General features: G+C 45.1%; 2 protein-coding genes across 8 annotated transcripts in view; one reads left to right on the top strand and one right to left on the bottom strand.

Moving 5' to 3' along the window:
* Positions 1-10081: 10081 nt before the first annotated feature.
* Positions 10082-14917, bottom strand: ANKRD49 (ankyrin repeat domain 49). Of its 5 annotated transcripts, none has more exons than XM_069759163.1 (3): positions 14824-14917; positions 13395-13673; positions 10082-11907 (listed from the first exon to the last, which is right to left on the bottom strand). In XM_069759163.1, exons 2-3 carry the CDS (start codon positions 13671-13673, stop codon positions 11464-11466), a joined length of 723 nt encoding a protein of 240 aa, XP_069615264.1. In that variant the 5' UTR covers positions 14824-14917; the 3' UTR covers positions 10082-11463. The 5 variants fall into 5 exon arrangements, with proteins under 5 accessions (XP_069615264.1, XP_069615267.1, XP_069615265.1 ...); XM_069759166.1 differs by lacking the exon at positions 14824-14917 and adding an exon at positions 14603-14654; XM_069759164.1 differs by having other exon boundaries at positions 10504-11907; positions 14685-14866.
* A 135-nt stretch (positions 14918-15052) lies between these two features.
* Positions 15053-23788, top strand: part of MRE11 (MRE11 homolog, double strand break repair nuclease) — a 329642-nt gene continuing 320906 nt past the window's right edge. For 2 of the 3 annotated variants that reach the window (XM_069759161.1, XM_069759159.1), the window contains exons 1-2: positions 15061-15111; positions 23385-23471. In XM_069759161.1, the coding sequence (XP_069615262.1) occupies positions 23449-23471 (23 nt within the window). In that variant the 5' untranslated portion in view covers positions 15061-15111; positions 23385-23448. Of the gene's footprint in view, positions 15112-23384; positions 23472-23788 lie in introns of all 3 variants that reach the window. The other variant, XM_069759160.1, reaches the window with a different exon arrangement.

Here is a 23788-nt window from a genome sequence, read left to right as displayed (position 1 = left end):
ATCTAGATGATCAGATCTGGGATATATTGGATATACTAAACACTAGTATAGCTGTACAGAATCAGCTTATAATAGTCACTAACCAACATACCCTGGTATTGGATTACCTAACTGCCTCACAAGGGGGTATGTGTCAAATCATCGGACCCACCTGCTGTCATTATATAGACCCGAATAGTACTATGAGTATGACATTTAAATTAAAGGACGTACAACGACTCAGAGATCAGTATGACAAAGACAATGACCAGAATAAGGATAGCTGGTGGTCAGATACCTTTTCTTTTCTTAACCCAGCCAACTGGTTCAGAGGAATCGGTGGGTGGGTTGCTGGGATTATGCAGAGCATAATACATATAGTTATGATTGTTGTAGTCATATACGTACTATTCCAGATTGTGCTCAAGAGTATCTCAGTATGCACAGATAAACTTTGTGTAATAGATGCAAGAGTATAAAGTTTTTTTTCCTTCTTCTCTTATGTTATCCTTTGCTAATACTGATTATTGCGCTTATTTTGCTATCCCTTTGTAATATCTGTACTTATTGCAAAACAAAGAAAAGGTTGCGAGAGTTAAACGGAAGAATTAATACTAGATTTGATTCTCTTATTGAATACAAGCATGTACATGTGTAATACCAAATAAAGGCTTTGTCTTTGGCCCTGTGGTAATAAAATAAATAAAAGAAAATGTCAAAGGGGGGAATTGTGGAGATCAGACTGAACTAAAGGAATCCATCTTGTCTTCTTCCTGAGAAATCTCGCTTACAACAAGATACATTTCTGCTGACTTGACATTTCCTTTTATGGAAGTAATCATGTGTGCATTCCTTCTTTCAATAGCAGCCTTTCATTCACCTTCCAGATGATGTAACTTTCTACTGATAAAGACTGGTATAGATTGTTTATGTAAGAGATAGTGAAATATGAGCGCTTGTGCGCATGTCTGTAAAAGAATAATTCTTTCTATATAAAGGGAGGGCAAAGCCCAGAGAGGGAGATGTGCTCCTGGGCTTCCCCTGTATATGATCACACAATACCTTGTTTGCGTGTCATTTACTCTGGATCCCTACCTCTAGTAAGCCAGGGACTGAGAAGGACTTAACACCAGTCACATAGTATATTGCCCAGCCACATAGTATATTGACCAGTTACATAGTATATTGCCCAGTCACATAGTATATTGCCCAGTTACATAGTATATTGCAGAGCCCACGTAGTATATTGCCCAGCCACGTAGTATATTGCCCAGCCACGTAGTATATTGCCCAGCCACATAGTATATTGCCCAGCCACACATTATATTGCCCAGCCACGTAGTATATTGCCTAGTTACGTAGTATATTTCCCAGCCACGCAGTATATTGCCCAGCCACCTAGTATATTGCCCAGTTACGTAGTATATTGCCCAGCCACGTAGTATATTGCCCAGCCACGTAGTATATTGCCCAGCCACGTAGTATTTTGGCCAGTCACATAGTATATTGCCCAGCCACATAGTATATTGCTCAGTCACGTAGTATATTGCCCAACCACGTAGTATATTGCCCAGCCATGTAGTATATTGCACAGCTCACGTAGTATATTGCCCAGCCACGTAGTATATTGCCCAGCCACGTAGTATATTGCCCAGCCACATAGTATATTGCCCAGTTACATAGTATATTGCCCAGTGATGTAATATACAGCAGAGCCACGTAGTATATTGCACAGCCACATAGTATATTGCCCAGTCACATAGTATATTGCCCAGTCACGTAGTATATTGCCCAGTTACGTAGTATATTGCCCAGTGACGTAGTATACAGCACAGAGCCATGTAGTACATTGTCCAGCCACGTAGTATATTGCAGAGCCCACGTAGTATATCGCAGAGCCCACGTAGTATATTGCCCAGTCACATAGTATATTGCCCAGCCACATAGTATATTGACCAGTTACATAGTATATTGCCCAGTCACATAGTATATTGCCCAGTTACATAGTATATTGCAGAGCCCACGTAGTATATTGCCCAGCCACGTAGTATATTGCCCAGTCACATAGTATATTGCCCAGTCACGTAGTATATTGCCCAGCCACGTGGTATATTGCCCAGTCACGTAGCATATTGCCCAGCCACGTAGTATATTGCCCAGCCACATAGTATATTTCCCAGCGACACAGTATATTGCCCAGCCACGTAGTATATTGCCCAGCCACGTAGTATATTGCCCAGTCACGTAGTATATTGCCCAGTCACGTAGCATATTGCCCAGCCACGTAGTATATTGCCCAGCCACATAGTATATTTCCCAGCGACACAGTATATTGCCCAGCCACGTAGTATATTGCCCAGCCACGTAGTATATTGCCCAGCCACGTGGTATATTGCCCAGTCACGTAGCATATTGCCCAGCCACGTAGTATATTGCCCAGCCACATAGTATATTTCCCAGCGACACAGTATATTGCCCAGCCACACAGTATATTGCCCAGCCACGTAGTATATTGTCCAGTTACGTAGTATATTGCCCAGCTACATAGTATATTGCCCAGCCATGTAGTATATTGCCCAGCCACGCAGTATATTGCCCAGGCATGTAGTATATTGCCCAGCCACGTAGTATATTGCCCAGTTACGTAGTATATTGCACAGCCACGTAGTATATTGCCCAGTCACGTAGTATATTGCCCAGCCACGTAGTATATTGCCCAGTCACATAGTATATTGCCCAGTCACGTAGTATATTGCCCAACCACGTAGTATATTGCACAGTCACGTAGTATATTGCCCAGCCACGTAGTATATTGCACATCCCACGTAGTATATTGCCCAGCCACATAGTATATCGCCCAGTTACATAGTATATTGCCGTGACGTAGTATACAGCAGAGCCACGTAGTATATTGCCCAGCCACGTAGTATATTGCAGAGCCCACGTAATATATTGCCCAGTCACGTAGTATATTGCAGAGCCCACGTAGTATATTGGCCAGTCACGTAGTATATTGCCCAGCCACGTAGTATATTGCCCAGTCACGTAGTATATTGCCCAGCCACGTAGTTTATTGCCCAACCACGTAGTATATTGCCCAGTCATGTAGTATATTCCCCAACCATATAGTATATTGCACAGCCCACGTAGTATATTGCCCAACCACGTAGTATATTGCCCAGTCACATAGTATATTCCCCAACCATGTAGTATATTGCCCAGCCACGTAGTATATTGCCCAGCCACATAGTATATTGCCCAGTTACATAGTATATTGCCCAGTGACGTAGTAAACAGCAGAGCCACGTAGTATATTGCCCAGTCACGTAGTATATTACCCAGCCACGTATGTCACAGGTTAAAAAATAAACACTATGGAAAGTAATGAAAGCTAGCACTCAATCAATACAGTTCACGGTGCCAGTGAACGGGATATTCAATCCCACATGTCATAAAGTCAGAAAAATCACTGCATTCGTATGGTTGTCAAATGCATAAATCAACAAGTTTATTTAAATTTGAATCAGTGGAAAGAGGTACTTGGCGAATTTTGACGTTTCGGCCAAACCGTGGCCTTGTTCACAAGATCGCTGTAACAAGCAAAGGACAAAACAATATCACTAACAAGTAAGGCCTCTTTCACACTTCAGTTGTTTGGCGTCAGTCACTACCGACATAGTGACGGATCCGTCACAATTGTTGAGAAAACGGTTCTAACGGATCCGTTTTTTTGACGGATCCGTTACTTGGGGGTTGTCTGGGAAAAGTATCTACTTTTTGGAGCATGCGCAATTGAAAAAACGTATTGGGGCGACGGATCCGCCGAAATGATGGTTGCGACGGATCCGTCGCCCATAGGCGGCCATTCTATGGAATGGCGGACGCGACAGATCCGTTGCGATCCGCCATTTCGGCGTTGACAAGAAACGTTTCAATGTCCGTCTATGTCCAGAAAACGTCCGCCAAATTTCGACGGATCCGTCGCATGGCAGATGGAACAGACGACCATCCGTCACAATCGGTCGCTAATGCAAGTCTATGGGAAAATCACGGATCCGTCCAAAAAAATTGACGGATCCGCTATTTGAGGAAAATGGCGGTTTTAGACTGACGCCAAACAACTGAAGTGTGAAAGAGGCCTCAGTATATACATATTTACAATTATACATAAAGAGGAAAAATCCATATCAAGGTGATTTCGCTGCCAATGATCGGACATACTTTGTAAAGATTAAAGACTAAACATTGTATCACAAGGGGAAGGTTCAAAAAAAGGAGGTTACACAACGGAGAGAAGTTCTAAAGGAGAAATTTATATTGGATTTTTGCAAACAATCGTGGAGGAAGATTTTTCTCTGCCCACAGCACTATACCTTTATGTTCCCTTTGGGACAGAATATACAGGTACCTCTTTCCACTGATTCAAATTTAAATAAACTTGTTTATTTATGCATTTGACAACCATATGAGTGCAGTGATTTTTCTGACTTTAAAAAATAAACACTCACCTTCCGATCCGAGGGCCTCTTGTAGTTCTGTGGCATGTGCGCAGTGCACGCGGCAGCTTCCAGTCCCAGGCTGTGATGACGTCGCGGTAACATGACCGTGATGTCATTGCAGGTCCTTGTCGCATACCATCCTTAGCACTGGAACCTGCCGCTTGAATGGAGCGGTCACCGGAGCGTCGCGAAAGGTGAGTATATAATGATTTTTTTATTTTTTTAAATATTTTTAACATTAGATCTTTTTACTATTGACGCTGCATAAGCAGCATCAATAGTAAAAACTTGGTCACACAGGGTTAATAGTGGCGGTAACGGAGTGAGTTACCCGTGGCGTAACGTGGTCCGTTACCGCTGGCATTAACCCTGTGTGAGCGGTGACTGCGGGGAGTATGGAGCGGGCGCCGGGCGCTGACTGCAGGGGAGTAGGGAGGGACTAATCGGACTGTGGCCGTCGTTGGTCGCGGCAGCCATGACAGGCAGCTGGCGAGACCAATCAGCGACTTGGATTCCATGACAGACAGAGGCCGTGACCAATGAATATCTGAGACAGAAGGACAGACAGAAAGACGGAAGTGACCCTTAGACAATTATATAGTAGATATTTAATTCAGCGCTAGATAGCAGAAAAGCTGGTAATTCAATTGCCGGCTTTTCCTATCTCCTTCACAAACCCGACAGGATATTAGACATGGTTTACATACAGTACACCACCTCATATCCCTTCTTTTATTACATATTCCTCTTTAGTAATGTAAGAAGTGTCTGTGTCAAATTTGGGGTCTCTAGCTATTAAATTAAAGGGTTAAATTCCGGAAAAAATTGGCGTGGGTTCCCGCCAATACTGTAAGTAAACCATGTCTCATATCCTGTCGGGTTTGTGAAGGAGATAGGAAAAGCCGTCAATTGAATTACCGGCTTTTCTGCTATCTAGCGCTGAATTAAACATAAATATATATATATATATAGACTGTATATATGTTTTAAGAATATTTGAGCCGATGGATCCATGATATGTCCATTTTGCAAGCCTGTGAGAAAAAAAATCGCCGTACGGAAGCCATACGGATAAATTTGTGCGTGAAAATCGCATCCTCGCATTGAATACGGAACAGTGTTTTGGGACAATTACTGTGTATTACGGCCGTAAAAAACGGGCCGTATTTACTTACTCCTAGTGTGACGCCGGCCTTATAGATACCAACTACAGGAATGCCTGTCACAAATAAGAATATGATGATGAAGAAGAATATGAAGAAGATGAAGAAGTAGAATATGAAGAAGAATAATAGTTGAATAAGAAGAATATGAAGAATGTAAAAAAAAGGGAATAATAGGAAGAAGGTGAAGAAGATGAATAAGGTGAAGAAGTTGATGAAAAAGATGCTGCTGCTGAGGATGATGAAGGAGAAAGTGTTGGAAAAGTAAAAAAGAAGGTGAAGAGCGTGGCAGTAGTGAAACATAAATATCTGACAAAATATATAAAAAGCTTAACATAGTCAATATCTTTGTAACTCCGAATGTCTTAAAGGGCCACTGTCACCCCCCTCCAGCCGTTATAAACTAAAAGAGCCACCTTGTGCAGCAGTAATGCTGCATTCTAACAAGGTGGCTCTTTTAGTTTTGTGTTCAGGTATTACTAAAATAAAGCGCTTTGAAACTTTGCAAAAATACCTGTCTTTGTAACTGGAGGCGGGTCTGAAGCCTCCTCTGTGAAGCACCCAACTGCCGTCACTCACATCTTCAGGGTCTTTCGGCGCCGCCCCCTCCACGCTGTTTTCTCTTCAAATCCGGCGCCTGCGCTGTGTAAATCTTTGCGGGGCAGGCGCAGTAAGCTCTGGCGGTCTGACGTCACAGCCAGGCTTGGAGATTGCACCTGTGCTGGCAGTGCGGCCACCCACCTCGGTAATCCCTGCCCCGCACTGTTAAGCATTATGCACAGTGGGGGGCTGGGATTCCTGGGCATGCGCACTGCGTGTGTCAGACTGTCACCCAGGTCCCCACCTTACAGCCTCTGTCTATTCAGCTGATCGTGCCTCCTCCTCCTCATAGCAATCGCCGGGACGATCAGCTGAATAGAGAGAGGCTGTAAGGCGGGGGACAGTCTGACACACGCAGTGCGCATGCCCAGGAACCCTAGCCCCGCACTGTGCATAATGCATAACACAGTGTTGGGCAGGGATTACCAAGGTGGGTGGCCGCACTGCCAGCACAGGCGCAGTCTCCAAGCCTGGCTGGGACGTCAGACCGCCAGAGCTTACTGCGCCTGCCCTGCAAAGATTTACACAGCGCAGGTGCCGGATTTGAAGAGAAAACAGCGCGGAGGGGGCGGCGCCGAAAGCCCCTGAAGATGTGAGTGACGGCAGCGTACCGTTCAAGCTGGGGATTGAGGACCCGCCTCCGTGGACAAAGACAGGTATTTTTGCAAAGTTTCAAAGCGCTTTATTTTAGTAATACCTGAACACAAAACTAAAAGAGCCACCTTGTTAGAATGCGGCATTACTGCTGCACATGGTGGCTCTTTTAGTTTATAACGGCTGGAGGGGGTGACAGTGGCCCTTTAACAAAAAATAATTCCTGCTATTCCATTTGATTGGGCTAAACCTCTATGCCTTTAATGTCTCCTCCACCTCCCCCAATACATCCTACATTATTCTTAGTTGTTTTCCTTCATGTAGAATTAACCTACAAGGAAAGAAAGGGTTTATTTTCATTCCGATATTTGTGTCCCATTGACTTGCATTGGTTTCCGGTATCGGAATCAGCGATATCCGATATTTTGAAACTTAACTTATTTTTGCTAGGAAGTTAGATGGGTTAAAAATTGACTGTCGATTTCTACTTTTTCCAACAAAATTTACAAAACCATTTTCTTTAGGGGTCAAATCATATTTGAAGTGATTTTGAGGGGTCTGTATGACAGAAAACACCCAAAAGTGACACCATTCTAAAAACTGCACCCATCAAAACCATATTCACGAAGTGTATGAACCTTTCAGGTGCTACACAGGAAATAAGGGAATGTGGAAGGAAAAAATGTATATTTACCTTTTTTTCACAAAAATGTTACTTTAAATCCAATTTTTTTATTTTCACAAGGGAAACAGGAGAAAAAAATGGACCCCAAAATTTGTTGTGCAATTTCTGCTGAGAATGCTGACATCACAAATGTGGGGGAAAAGTACTCTTTGGGCGCATGGCAGAGCTTGGAAGGGAAGGAGCAGCGACTGACTTTTTGAACACAAAATTGGCTCGAACTGAGAGCGGACACCATGTCGCGTTTGGAGTGCCCCTGATGGGCCTAAACAGCACAAAAAACTGAGGAATGAGAGAAATCACTGAGCTCTACATCCGGACTCACTGCTGGCTACATCAGAACTATCTAGCGATTTGTTTCCACCCATTTGTGGATGCTTATTGAAGTTTTTTTGAGGTCATTGTCTTGCTAGAATGCAAACCCTCTGGTAATCTTCAGAATTCATGATGCTTTGCACACAATCAAGACACTCAGTGCCAGAGGCAATAAAATAACATCAAACATCTTTGAACCACCACACTTGACTGTAGACACGGTGTTCCTTTCTTTGTAGGCCTCATGCCGTTTTCGGTGAACAGTAGAATGATGGTTTCATCTGTCCACAGGATGATTTCCCAGAATTTTGGGCTACTTGCGTACATTTTGGCAAACTGCCGTCTAGCTTAAAGGGACTCTGTCACCTGAATTTGGCGGGCTCTTTTAATGGTCAGATGGGCGGTGTTTTCTGTTCTTTCATGCACCCCTTCCTTTCCCGCTGGCCTCAATATTGTCTTGAATTTGATTAGGTTTCCTCCGGAAGTATGTCGCTGTGTTCCGGGACATAGTGCGCAGGCACATGCGCATTAATGCTTTTCGGCTTTGCCCACAGTTGGGCAAAGCATACTGCGCGTGCGCAAGGCGAGATTGCATTGCGCACGCATGTACTATGGAGGAAACCTAATCAAATTCAAGACAATATTGAGGCTAGCGGGAAAGGAATGGGTGCATGAAAGAACAGAAAACACCGCCCATCTGACCATTAACAGAGCCCGCCAAATTCAGGTGACAGAGTCCCTTTAATGTCTCTGTGTCAGCAGTGAGTTCCTCCTTGGTCTCCTGCGATAGCGTTTCACTTCATTCAAATGTGGATGGACAGTTCGCACTGGCACTGATGCCCTCTGAGCCTGCAGGACAGCTTGAATTTCTTTGGAACTTGATTGGGGCTGCTTACCCACCATCCTGCATTGCATCCTTGCAATTTTTCTTTACTGTCCACGTCCAGGGAGATTAGCTACAATGCCACGGGTAGTAAGCTTCTTGATTATGTTGCACACGGCGGACAGAGGAACATGAAGAACTCTGGAGATGAACTCTTAAGATTAGTGATATTAATCAATAATTTTGTTTCTTAAAGGTACCTTCACACTGAACAACATTACAAAGTAATATCGTTGTGTTTGACGCGCAGCAGCGATCAGGATCCTGCTGTGACATCACTGGTCAGAGCTAGAAGGCCAGAAATTTATTTCGTCGCTGGATCACCCGCTGAATCGGCGTGTGTGATGCCGATCCAGCGATGTGTTCACTGGTAACCAGGGTAAATATCGGGTTACTAAGCGCAGGGCCGCGCTTAGTAACCCGATGTTTACCCTGGTTACCATTGTAATTGTAAAAAACAAAACAAAACACATACTCACATTCCGGTGCCTGTCACGTCCCCCGGCGTCCGCTTCCCTGCACTCCTCCTGCATCCTGTGTCAGCGCCGGCCGGCCGTAAAGCAGAGCACAGCGGTGACATCACCGCTCTGCTTTACGGCCGGCGCTTACACAGGATGCAGGAGGAGTGCAGGGAAGCGGACGCCGGGGACGTGACAGGCATCGGAATGTGAGTATGTACTGTTTTTTTTTTTTACATTTACATTGGTAACCAGGGTAAATATCTGGTTACTAAGCGCGGCCCTGCGCTTAGTAACCCGATGTTTACCCTGGTTACCCGGGGACGTCGGCATCGTTGGTCGCTGGAGAGCTGTCTGTGTGACAGCTCTCCAATGACCACACAAGGACTTTCCAACTATCACGGCCAGGTCGTATCGCTGGTCGTGATCGTTGGAAAGTTGCTGAGTGTGACGGTACCTTAAGTCTTCAAGCAGTTCACTTTTCCTGTTTCTATTCTCCATGCTTAGTGTGGCACACACAGACACACAATGCAAAGATTGAGCCAACTTCTCCCCATTTTATCTGGTTTCAGGTGTGATTTTCATATTGCCCACACCTATCACTTGCCACAGGCAAGTACAAACGAGCATCACATGGTTGAATCAACGTTGTTTACGAACAATTTTTCCCGGCCTATTTTGGGGGTTTTGTGAAATTAAGTCCAATTTGCCTTTTTTCTCTCTGCTTTTTTGTGTTGTTCCAGTATACACAAAGGAAATAAAACGTGTAATTGTAAGAAATTTCTGGGAGAAATACTTCATTTTCTGGAACAATTTCAAGGGTGCCGACACTTTTGGCCATGACTACATAATAAATTACACCAGGAAGTGGGTGGGATGGGGCAGAATTGAGTGCATTTGTGGAAGGATTAAGAGACTTGAAACAAGAGTTTATTAAAGAAAACCAAAACACACGTTTCCCACTTTCTGCTAGTGTAACCATGATGTTGATCACCTAATCTACAAGCAGAAAGCTGCTGCTTTGATGGTGGATGGAGACAGAACGTTCGTACTAAAAATCGGTCTTCCCCATACAGGTTTTGGTGGTGGGCTAGTAATCAAGCGACGATCGACTGGTATATAGATAAATAGCCCACACTAACCTCCTTCACGAACAAACTACTATTTTTCATTTTAGTGTTTTTGCTTCTTCCTCCGAGAGCCATACATTTCTGTCAGGATGAGATGAAGCTTTGAATGATACCATTCATTTTACCATACAATGTAGTGGGAAAGAAAAAAAATTATAAAGCGGCGTGGGAAAAAAACAAAACAAAACCTTGCCAGAATGCCATTTTACTACATTTATTGTGTGGTATAAAGGACCCAGGAACAGGACTCTGGGTCAGCACGATTATGGCGATATCAAAGTTTTTTTTTTTTTTAATATAGTAAAAGCAAAAAAAAAAAAAAAAAGGATCTACAACATAACTCATCTCCCAGACCAATGCTGTGTCTCTCAGCGATTACAGCTGCAGCCAATCAATGATTGACTGCAGCTCTCAAACTTTCATCTGCAGGAACTATAAACGTTGCAGCAGCCATATGACAGTGTCTTGAGTATAGAAATGCGCTGGTGCAGAAGGAGAGGACACTTTAGTTGTTTTTATCTAGGCCTCTTTGGCCTTTACGTGGACAACCCCTTCGATTTTTTTTAGCCCCCCCTAGAGGACTTGTACTTTTCTGCAATACTAGGGTAGCGCGGCATATAGTAAAACTGACATGGCCCTAAGAAGCGAAGCCAAGCCAAGGGAGAACCAAGATGGCAGCATTAAGGAGCTCCGGCCACCAGGGCAACCCACCGACACAGCAAGAACGCGTCGAGGCGATGGGCACCGGTACACGCAAAAAGAGAACTATTTAAATGCCACTATCGCCTGTTCTAAATGGTTAAACAGCAGCGATCAGTGCCGGCTCCATACACATCCATCAAGTCAGGGGTCACAGGTCCATAACCGGCCTTCAAGGATATGTAAAATAAAGTTATTACAAATTCGGTGTAAACACAACGTCTGCGAGATCTCCGAAATCCGAGCTTTACCCTGTGGTATAGGGAGACATTACAGTCTATATGTGGGATGTGCACCATAGAACTCTGACATTGCTGCATCCATGTAACTTCAGGCTGTACATGGCCACCTGAGGTTCACGGCGTCATCCTTCCCTCACTATAGGTACACGACATGCAGAGCAGCGGACACGTACACATCTGCATCACATAAGCTAATCTGATGTTTATCGCTGCCGGAAGTTAAGTCCAATAATCTGTAACTTCAAACAGGTAGTGGTAGACGTCGGTGCGCCGGGCGATCTCGTACGCCGTCTCTCCGAGCTTGTTGGTCAGGTGGGGTTTGACGTAGCGGTTCATGAGGAGAAGCTCCAGCAGCTGCCGGCTGTCTCTGTTGGCGGCGGCCAGGTGCAGCGGCGTCAGCAAGCCCTTAGTCTGAGCGTTGATGTCTGCCCCGTGCTGGAGCAGGAAGGAGGCGACGGCTGGGTTGTTCCACTTGCAGGCGCTGTGCAGCGGCGTCCAGCCATCTAAGGTCACCGCGCAGAGGTCTGCCTCCTTGGCGATCAGCTCCCGCACGATCGACAGGTGACCGTTGTACGAAGCCCTGTGCAGGGGGGTGTAGTCATCTTCATCGGTTACATTCACCAGATCCGGGCTGATGGAAAGGATTCGATGAATGGTGTCCAGCTGTAGGAAGACAAAAAAAAAAAAAACAAGAAGTGAAAAAAAAACTGAGAAAAAAAAAAAACGCACTCAGCACGTCAACATTCTCATAATAATGGAGAAAACTACTGATCGGTTGTGGATCCACCGCCGGCACCCGCTCCGATCAGCAGAACATGAAATTTCCAGTGGTCGAATCATCACTGATCAATAAGTGATCACCCACCCTAAGGCATACAGGTCATAGAGGGGAACATCTCAGGACCCACGCTATGTGCCAGAACGTTACTCCGTAACACTCCCGTTCCGCTGTTCCCAAGTATCACCAACAGCCACTCATCGAGTGACCGCCGTGTAATACTACATCTCCCCTACAGTGGGCGCTGCAGGAGAACGGATGCCTACAATTCAGAAGTAACATTTTACTTTTTTTCCTTCCTTTTTTTTTCGCCACCCCATCCCAGAGCCACAACTTTTTATTTTTCCATCGACATAGGGTGTATGAAGGATGGTGGGAGAGGGACAAGGGAATATTTTGTAGTTTTTAATGACTGATGTAAATATTTTATGCCCAAAATGACAAAAGGATCCTAAATGACGTTGTTCATTTTACCAAATAATGCACTGACCCCAAAAAAAATATAAAAATAAATAATAATAATAATAATTCAAATTGGGCGAAAAAAAAAAAAAAAAAAAAAAAAAAAAAAAAAAAAAGGCCATTGTAAAAAAAAAAAAATAAAAAAAAATATAAGTTTAATGTACGGATAAAAAAAACAAAAAACACTTGTTACCACTTAAATAGAACTAATTTTTGGTTTGGGTCATCATTCTCTAAGGCTCGTAATTTTTTTTTTTCTGTCATGGAGCTCTGTGAGGCCTTGGATTTTATTGAATAGTGAGCAATTTTTTTTTATTGGTACCATTTTGAAAAAACATGATATTTTCAGCTCGTTTTATTGCATTTTTTTGGTTGGAAAATGAAAGAAAAACATGCGGCGTTTCCATTTTCACTGCTCTACAAGGGTTAAATCATTTTATGCTTTGATACATTAAACTTTGACAGTTAACAATGCTAAATTTGCTTTAAAAAAAAATAAAATTTCTATTTTTAAAAGTGTGAAATGTATTAATTTATTTTTTTAAGTTCCCTAAGGGGACTATTATTGTATGATCTATACACTGCGATAGAACAGAATCAGTATATAAAAGACAACTACACTCTCTAATGATGCCCAGCCACCGGGGGACCAAGATGGGAGCTATGGGGGCTTTTATCAGGACCCCACCAATCATGATCACATCGTGAGAAGAAAGCGGGTGGGAAATGGAGGGGGGTCCGTCTACAGGAGCCGCGATGTGAGCTCCAAAAACGGTGAAATGTAAGTGGTGGCGTCATCTCCTGAGCCCACCCCAGACATGGGACCTGATGGAGGAGGAACCGTCATGTCGTATGTCGGGAAGGGGGTCCTAGCCCCACCTGATCTTACCGCTCCATTGTGGGAACTCACTCTGTTATTTTCTGCAGCAAAAAGCATTAACTCTTTGGGGTTGTCCTTCAGAGCCTCCTCCTGACTCTGGCACCAGTCCTCGCTCTTCTCCTCCTCGTCATCTTCTGACTCCCCCGGCCATAGACTCTGGGTCCCGGTAGGAATCAGGTGCCGGTGGGTTTCCAGCAGATCCAATTGATTAAAGTCATCTGGAAAGTAGTCGAGTTTTTCTTGCAGATCGATCTCGTCCTCTGCAGCAGCGTCGCCTGCGCCATCGTCCTTCTCCTGTAACGTCGTCATCTGGAGGACACAAGACATCAGGGCGTAAGAGAAAGCAAAGACGCCACACACTGGGCGACACCGGTGGTCACAGGATCCGACTCACTATTGGGTTTTAGGACGGTTTTTCATGGTGTTTTTTTAAGCTTCTAAATGTTTTTAAACGATTGATCAATTGGGACTTTTTTTTTTTTATAGGAAACGTTTACATTTCTGAGCAGATATTCTCCAGTCTCTCCCTCTCCCTGGAGCTATTTTATGGGGGTCTGAAATTCTCACAATATTTTCGTGGAACGCGTTAACATCGCAAAAATATTAAAGCCAAAATAAAGAGAGTAAATACATGAAGCAGGTGTGCCATTTTGAAAAAAAAAAATAAGAAGAATAAACCGCCCACAAAATGACAAACCGGGCTTACAGTATTCCCCCAGTAGTCACAGCAGGTCCCCACCAATACTCATCGTAGAGACCCCCCAGCAGGCTCGCGGTCCACTCCCCGGACGGCAGGTGCGATCGGCACGATGGAAGCAGCGGCGATCAGAGCTACTGGCCCCTCCTATCGCGGAGGAGAGATATTTTTTTTTTGTTTTATAGATATTTTGGATTCATTAAAAAAAAAAAAAAAAAAAAAAAAGCCATAAACCCCATCCCCCCCAAAAAACAACAACAAAAGAAAAAACAGCAGAGTTGCATTTTTTGTGGTTGTTAGTTATTATATTTTGGGGTAGAGGTGATGTTTTTATGGAGTTCCCTATTATGATTTTAATGATTATAATTAATGACCCCCCAAAAACAAACAAATAAACAAAAAAAACCCCCACAAGCCCTTATCGGGGTACGTGAAAGAAAAAGAAAAAAAAAAAGTTGTGGCGCTTGAAAGCAGATGGTCTGTGTCCTTAAGGGGTTAATGTCCCGGATTATTAAAGGGGCGCTCCACTGACAGCTATCACCTGCAGCACTGGCTGTGGGGTCTGCCAGGGACCCTCACTCCCGCCCAGCACCCCCTGCTCTATGGCCGGATACAGCACTCACCTGACAGCCACTCCCTGCAGCATCCCGCCTTCTGCTACCTGTTGCCTCCACGTTACCCCCCAAAATAACACCTGATAATGATTCATGTGCCCGGACAGCGGTCAGGGACCACCAGCCCCCAGACCACGACCCTCCTCACCTTTTACACTGTGCAGTAACCCTTTTCCTTAGGCTATGATGATGATGATAAACTACACTTCCCAGCAGCCTTTGCGCTCCCCACGTCAGCCTCCTGCGCCCTCCAGTAAGAGACGCGCACGCTGTGTTCACTAGAGGCCGCACTGAGCTGTAGTTTCCGCGTCTCCAGTACGGCGCCATACTGCTGTAGTCCTCAATGGTACCGCGCACGGAATGCTGGGACTTGTAGTATTGGCGGGAGCTCCCAGCATGCACACGTGTTCCCGGGATTTTGCAGTGAGTGAGTGAGGTGGGTATTGCGGCAGAGCCGGGTTCAGGCTGTACGTGCTGTGACATGTAGGGACCGGCAGTGTGGCGAAGAGTGTGGTTAGCGCTGCGATGTGTCATGTCTCAGCATGTCCGGGGTAATGCTGGCGGGTCACTGCTGAAAGCACCGGTGTGCTGCACTGTTACACATCCCACAAGTAACTGCTCTTATCTGCAGCAGATCCCCCATAACACAGCGTCATCCGCAGGTCCCCCATAACACAGCGTCATCCGCAGGTCCCCCATAACACAGCGTCATCCCCAGGTCCCCCATAACACAGCGTCATCCACAGGTCCCCCATAAGTGTTCTCTGCAGATCCCCCCATAACAACATCATCCACAGATCCCCATAACACAGCGTCATCCCCAGGTCCCCCATAAGTGTTCTCTGCAGATCCCCCCATAACAACATCATCCACAGATCCCCATAACACAGCGTCATCCCCAGGTCCCCCATAAGTGTTCTCTGCAGATCCCCCATAACAATGTCATCCACAGATCCCCCATAACACAGCGTCATCCCCAGGTCCCCCATAAGTGTTCTCTGCAGATCCCCCCATAACAACATCATCCACAGATCCCCATAACACAGCGTCATCCCCAGGTCCCCCATAAGTGTTCTCTGCAGATCCCCCCATAACAACATCATCCACAGATCCCCATAACACAGCGTCATCCCCAGGTCCCCCATAAGTGTTCTCTGCAGATCCCCCATAACAATGTCATCCACAGATCCCCCATAACACAGCGTCATCCCCAGGTCCCCCATAACACAGCGTCATCCCCAGGTCCCCCATAAGTGTTCTCTGCAGATCCCCCATAACAATGTCATCCACAGATCCCCCATAACACAGCGTCATCCCCAGGTCCCCCATAAGTGTTCTCTGCAGATCCCCCATAACAATGTCATCCACAGATCCCCCATAACACAGCGTCATCCCCAGGTCCCCCATAAGTGTTCTCTGCAGATCCCCCATAACAATGTCATCCACAGATCCCCCATAACACAGCGTCATCCCCAGGTCCCCCATAAGTGTTCTCTGCAGATCCCCCCATAACAACATCATCCACAGATCCCCCATAACACAGCGTCATCCCCAGGTCCCCCATAAGTGTTCTCTGCAGATCCCCCCATAACAATGTCATCCACAGATCCCCCATAACACAGCGTCATCCCCAGGTCCCCCATAAGTGTTCTCTGCAGATCCCCCATAACAATGTCATCCACAGATCCCCCATAACACAGCGTCATCCCCAGGTCCCCCATAAGTGTTCTCTGCAGATCCCCCCATAACAACATCATCCACAGATCCCCCATAACACAGCGTCATCCCCAGGTCCCCCATAAGTGTTCTCTGCAGATCCCCCATAACAATGTCATCCACAGATCCCCCATAACACAGCGTCATCCCCAGGTCCCCCATAAGTGTTCTCTGCAGATCCCCCATAACAATGTCATCCACAGATCCCCCATAACACAGCGTCATCCCCAGGTCCCCCATAAGTGTTCTCTGCAGATCCCCCCATAACAACATCATCCACAGATCCCCCATAACACAGCGTCATCCCCAGGTCCCCCATAAGTGTTCTCTGCAGATCCCCCATAACAACTGGTGTTTTCCCCTCAAGCTTTAAACATGCCTCCATCACACCTATCCTCAAAAAGCCCTCTCTTGACCCATCCTCTGTATCTAGCTATCGCCCTATATCACTTCTCCCCTATGCCTCCAAACTACTGGAACAACACATCCATCTTGAACTGTCCTCCCATCTCTCTTCCTGCTCCCTCTTTGACCGCCTACAATCTAGCTTCCGGTCACACCATTCCACCGAAACTGCCCTAACTAAAGTCACCAATGACCTCTTAACCGCCAAGAGCAAGCGACACTACTCTGTCCTCCTCCTCCTCGACCTGTCGGCTGCCTTTGACACAGTGGACCATTCCCTATTATTACAAACCCTCTCATCCCTTGGCATCGCAGACTTGGCCCTATCCTGGATCTCATCATACCTAACAGACCGGACATTCAGCGTCTCCCACTCACACACCACCTCCTCATCTCGCCCCCTATGTGTCGGAGTCCCGCAAGGTTCAGTTCTAGGACCCCTGCTCTTCTCCATTTACACCTTTGGCCTGGGACAGCTCATAGAATCTCATGGCTTTCAGTATCACCTCTATGCTGACGACACACAGATCTACATCTCTGGACCAGATATCACCTCCCTTCTAACCAGAATCCCTCAATGTCTGTCCACTATTTCATCCTTCTTCTCCGCTAGATTTTTGAAACTTAACATGGACAAAACAGAATTCATCATCTTTCCCCCATCTCACGCGACCCCCCCAACGAACCTATCAATTACAGTAAATGGCTGCCCACTCTCCCCAGTCCCACAAGCTCGCTGCCTCGGTGTAATCCTTGACGCTGATCTCTCCTTCAAACCACATATCCAAGCCCTTTCCACTTCCTGCCGACTGCAACTCAAAAATATTTCACGAATCCGTTCATTCCTCAACCATGAATCTGCAAAAACCCTAGTCCATGCCCTCATCATCTCTCGCCTTGACTACTGTAACCTCCTGCTCTGTGGCCTCCCCTCTAACACTCTTGCACCCCTCCAATCTATTCTAAACTCTGCTGCCCGACTAATCCACCTGTCCCCCCGCTATTCCCCGGCCTCTCCCCTCTGTCAATCCCTTCACTGGCTCCCCATTGCCCAGAGACTCCACTACAAAACCCTAACCATGACATACAAAGCCATCCACAACCTGTCTCCTCCATACATCTGTGACCTCGTCTCCCGGTACTTACCTACCCGCAACCTCCGATCCTCACAAGATCTCCTACTCTACTCCCCTCTTATCTCCTCTTCCCACAATCGTATACAAGATTTCTCTCGCGTATCCCCCCTACTCTGGAACTCTCTACCACAACACATCAGACTCTCGCCTACCATCGAAACCTTCAAAAAGAACCTGAAGACCCACCTCTTCCGACAAGCCTACAACCTGCAGTAACCACCGATCGACCAAACCGCTGCACGGCCAGCTCTACCCTCACCTACTGTATCCTCACCCATCCCTTGTAGATTGTGAGCCCTCGCGGGCAGGGTCCTCATTCCTCCTGTACCAGTTATGACTTGTATTGTTTAAGATTATTGTACTTGTTTTCATTATGTATACCCCTCCTCACATGTAAAGCGCTATGGAATAAATGGCGCTATAACAATAAATAATAATAATAATAATAATAATAACAATGTCATCCACAGATCCCCCATAACACAGCGTCATCCCCAGGTCCCCCATAAGTGTTCTCTGCAGATCCCCCATAACAATGTCATCCACAGATCCCCCATAACACAGCGTCATCCCCAGGTCCCCCATAAGTGTTATCTGCAGATCCTCCATAACAGTGTTTTACATACATCCCACGTAGCAGAGCACTATCCCCAGATCCCCATAACAGCATCATCTGCAGCGCCTCCAAAACAGCGTCATCCACAGACCCACATTGTCATTTACAGATCCCCCATAACAGTGTCATCCACAGATCCCCCATAACCGCTCACAGATAATGAAAGATGGGTGGTATATAGAAATAAATAAAAATGAGTTGTTATTAAGCATGCATTAAAAGAGAAGAAAAGACACTACGGTAATTGTTTAGAAACCTTTGCTAAGGGGCAGTCTGGTCACCTCTTCTATAGATGGCGGTGCTGGGACACATGTTCTGAGAACTCCATCAATGCACACGCTACAATTAACACCAGATACAAAGGGACGGCCCTTTAGGGGTTAAGTCCCTTGAGTATTTTTGGCAGAGCATAAAATACAGATGTCATAAATTATTTAGGATTCATATAGTCTATTTTGTTTTTTTAGAAGTAATTCCCTCATCGGGTGCCTCTCTCAGCATCTCTTCATGTTCTCTCCCAAAGGTCTCAGTCGGGTTATGTCATAAGGCCACGTAGGTAGAGCTGTCCTGCCCGAGGCATGAATTGACGTTGAGGCACTAGTATATAGTACAGGGTGGAGCGCGGTAATTTGCTTTTTTGCACTGCATGCTGTGGCGGCACTGTCGGTCGAAGAGAGGGGAGAGTGGGTGTGGCTTACAGTGGCTGATGGGAGATTTGTATTCCTCTGCCTTTCAGTTGCCATCATGCAGTGGACACGTGAGGAGAGGTCATTTTGTGTTGAAGCGTATTTTTCAAATGCCCACTCGATCATTGCAGTGCAGCGTGCTTTTCGTTTACAATTCGCTGTTCCTCCACGCGGACGTGTTCCTGGACGGCAATCAATTGTAAATTGGGTGAATGCATTCAGAACAGCAGGGAATGTGTCATGTGTACGAAGGGGACCTGAGAGAAGGATTACAACACCACAAAACATCGAGAGAGTTAGAGCAGCAGTACTGCAATCTCCGAAACGCTCTGCTCGGAAGCAATCATTTGCTCTTGGCATTTCAAGACGTTCCCTCCACCGGATTCTTCATGATGAACTGAATTTTCACCCGTATAAAATATGCGTGGTCCAACGTTTGTCAGCATGGGACTATTTGACACGGCGGACCTCTTGTGAAGACATGTTAGCAACGATACCCCGTGACGCAATTGTGTTTTTTTCTGATGAGCGACAACAACACAACCACCATACACACAACCGTGCTTAGCTACAACATGACCCTCACACTGTAAATAACCTAAATTACCCTGCCTATGCAGCGGAGGTTGGCACCCTAAATATGTTCGAGATTGGCGCCCCCGCTCAACGGCGGCTGTCCCTTTTTTTCCTGTCCAGCCCCTAATAATAGTGTGATGCAGTTAGATATCAGTCAAACCTGACAGGGAAAAATATGAAAAGGACAGTGATTGCTTTTCAACGTTAATCATCTATAGCAATCAAAATAGACAGTGTGAGGTAGAGTGAATGACAAACTAATATAAAAGTGCAAAATAGTGTATAACATGCATAGAGTACCTCTCTATAACTGTTCCCTGCTCTGGTAGCCTGCCTAACCGTGGAGGTTGGCACCCTACTGTACAGCGGAAACGGCGCCCCCACTCATCGACGGCTCACCCTGCAAATGGCCCTACAGATACACTGCAGTACAGTGGGCATATAGCTAATATAACCACCACAGCTTTTAGACACAAAACAGATATGAACTATATCAAAAAGAGCACAGTCTAGATAAACGCTTGTGCACTCATATTCTGTTGTTAAAAAAGATAACAGTTAAGTTCAATAAGGTGATGCAGCATCTGAATATCCAAGCCTCCTGATGATCCAATCGGTGAAACGCGTTGAGGCATGAGGAACTTATCCTCTGAAACATCAAATGATGAGTACCTTATTGAACTTAACTGTTATCTTTTTTAACAACAGAATATGAGTGCACAAGCGTTTATCTAGACTGTGCTCTTTTTGATATAGTTCATATCTGTTTTGTGTCTAAAAGCTGTGGTGGTTATATTAGCTATATGCCCACTGTACTGCAGTGTATCTGTAGGGCCATTTGCAGGGTGAGCCGTCGATGAGTGGGGGCGCCGTTTCCGCTGTACAGTAGGGTGCCAACCTCCACGGTTAGGCAGGCTACCAGAGCAGGGAACAGTTATAGAGAGGTACTCTATGCATGTTATGCACTATTTTGCACTTTTATATTAGTTTGTCATTCACTCTACCTCACACTGTCTATTTTGATTGCTATAGATGATTAACGTTGAAAAGCAATCACTGTCCTTTTCATATTTTTCCCTGTCAGGTTTGACTGATATCTAACTGCATCACACTATTATTAGGGGCTGGACAGGAAAAAAAGGGACAGCCGCCGTTGAGCGGGGGCGCCAATCTCGAACATATTTAGGGTGCCAACCTCCGCTGCATAGGCAGGGTAATTTAGGTTATTTACAGTGTGAGGGTCATGTTGTAGCTAAGCACGGTTGTGTGTATGGTGGTTGTGTTGTTGTTGTTTTTAATAATAAAAAACGTAATTCTATCTAGTATCAGTTAGCTACAAGGTTTTTTGGTATATTTTTCTTGATTTTGAACCTTGGATGTCCAATCCAATATTTTTTGTTTAGTTTTTTCTGATGAGGCACATTTTCACCTCAGTGGGTGTGTAAACAAACAAAATATGCGTTACTGGAGTGAAACAAACCCCAGAGAAGTTCACGAGAGACCTCTGCATTCGGACCGCGTCACTGTGTGGTGCGGCATATCACGAGTAGGCATCATTGGTCCTTACTTTTTTCAGGATAATGGTCGTGCCATAACTGTGAACTCCGAACGGTACTTGTCTATGATACAGGATTATTTTCAGCCGGCTCTTGAGGCAATGGAACTAGAGGATACATGGTTCCAACAGGATGGTGCCACTGCACACACAGCGAGGGTTACCATGAATTGTTTGAGGCAAATGTTTCCTGGACGGCTTATCTCTTTGAGGGGAGATGTGAACTGGCCAGCACGCTGACCAGATTTAGCCCCATGCGATTTTTTCCTTTGGGGTTACCTGAAGTCTAAGGTGTATATCAACCGTCCCAACACCTTGGAAGACCTAAGGAACAATATTGAAGCTGAAATTGGCAGAATACCAGTGGACATGCTTGTTAGAGTTCATGAAAACTTCAGAAAACGTATGCAGCAGTGTGTGGATAGCGAAGGTCGACATTTGCCAGATACACTATTTAAAACCATGTAATTTAAAAATTCCATTACTGTTCAGTATAATTAAAATATAAAATAAATTTTTCTAATGATCATAATTTTTTTATTTCATTCCCAAATCAGCAAATTACCGCGCTCCACCCTGTAGTATTCCCATGGATAAGGCATTAAGGCAGCTGAATATTTCCTAAGCTCCCGAGGTGCCATTGTATTTCTCATGATACTTTTATTCAGAAATTTGAGGTCTGTCCTAACACACAATTATTTTGCCTTTGATACGCTACGGTACACTTTATTAATCCCGGGGGGAAATTACGGTATTACAGCAGCAATACAAACAGCAGTACATAAAACATTAGGACACAAATCTTGCACAGATATACCAACATTACATAACAAGTAGATGTGAGTGGTTCAGGTATATAAGTCACTGCATTCTTGATAAGTTTGTTGAGCTTATTAGCGTCAGCTACTCGCACCCTACTGCCCCAGCATATGATAGCAAAAAAAATGGCGCATGCCACAACAAACTGGTAGGACTGGTAGAAAACTACCACCAGTTCAGGGGTACCGCTATGGGCATTCCCTGCGCCCCCACCTATGGAAATTTGTTCCTGGGTTGGTATGAAGATATCATTTTTAGGGAGGGTAACGTACCATGCTGGAGCCCGCAGATATTATTCTGGGGAGGCTACATTGATGACATTTTTGTTCTAAGGTCCGGTAACAAGACATTAGAGATATAAATAATAACACACTGAACCTTAGATTCACATCTGAAATTAATCATAGTAGCATTAATTTTCTGGACACAATCATCATGAGGGATCATACGGGGCAACTCGTGATTAGTATCTTTCATAAAGACACGTCAACAAATGACCTGTTACACTGGAACAGCCACCATCCCCTTATCCTAAAACAAGGAATCCCAAAAAGGCAGTATTACCGCAAGAGAAGGAATGGCTCCATGGACACTACATTTTTTCAACAATCTGGTCGTCAATAAAGGACTAGGTTCTTGGAGAGGGGCTACCCACTTAGTACACTAAACTACCTTCAAGGATGCTGTGTCAGCCGCAGATCCAACATAAGAGTGTAATCCGCAGATCCCCCATTACAGAGCTTTATTTGCAGATCCCCACAAAAGGTCCCCGATAACAGATCGTCATCCACACCCTTCATGCTTTTCGTGGGGGTAGGGGAAGTGGTCAGTGACTGTCCCTGCCAGAGCGGGAGCACAGTCGTCTGCAGAGATGTCTCATACATGATTGTCCAGCAGGTGATTTTACAACATTCCATTTAATATGAAAAAGGCAGAATTCCCCGGTGTCACCCACTGTACTATCCGGTCACCGAGGGAGAGACCTGCGAGCCGCCAGCTACTGCTCCTCAGACAGTCGTGTAATCTGCTTCCCGCCTCTGTATACAGGACTCCATCTTGTTTAGCTTGCTCTTTCTTAGTTTGGGAGGGGGCACTTTACATCACTGTAGAGCTGTAATTCTTCCTTCATCACTGCATATTGTTTATGCTGGAGAAGACAATAATACTGAAAAATTATGATTCTTTCTATTTCTCCTACAGGCTTTGGGCAATTTGCATATTACTTCTGAGAATTGTAATATCCAGACTAAATTAACGTATAGAAATGAGCTCCTCTGGTAACAGTGTGTAAGTAATCTTATTAATTTATATATTATGTTGTAAACTATTAAATTGTCCCCTATGTACAAAAATATAACTACTATAATACTGCCCCTATGTACAGGAATATAATTCCGGTACTATAATACTGCCCCTATGTACAAGAATATAAATACTATAATACTGCTCCTATGTACAAGAATATAACTACTACTAGATGGTAGCCCGATTCTAACGCATCGGGTATTCTAGAATATGTATGTAGTTTATTTATGAAGAGTTTAGAATAATACATTGAATACACAGGATTCGGCCGGCCGTGACCAATTAGCGATGCGTGGTTC

Source organism: Ranitomeya imitator, chromosome 3, assembly GCF_032444005.1.
Source record: "Ranitomeya imitator isolate aRanImi1 chromosome 3, aRanImi1.pri, whole genome shotgun sequence".
Lineage (NCBI taxonomy): Eukaryota > Metazoa > Chordata > Amphibia > Anura > Dendrobatidae > Ranitomeya > Ranitomeya imitator.
The sequence above is the reverse complement of the archived record's forward strand: the minus strand, read 5'-3'. Positions and strand labels throughout refer to the sequence as shown.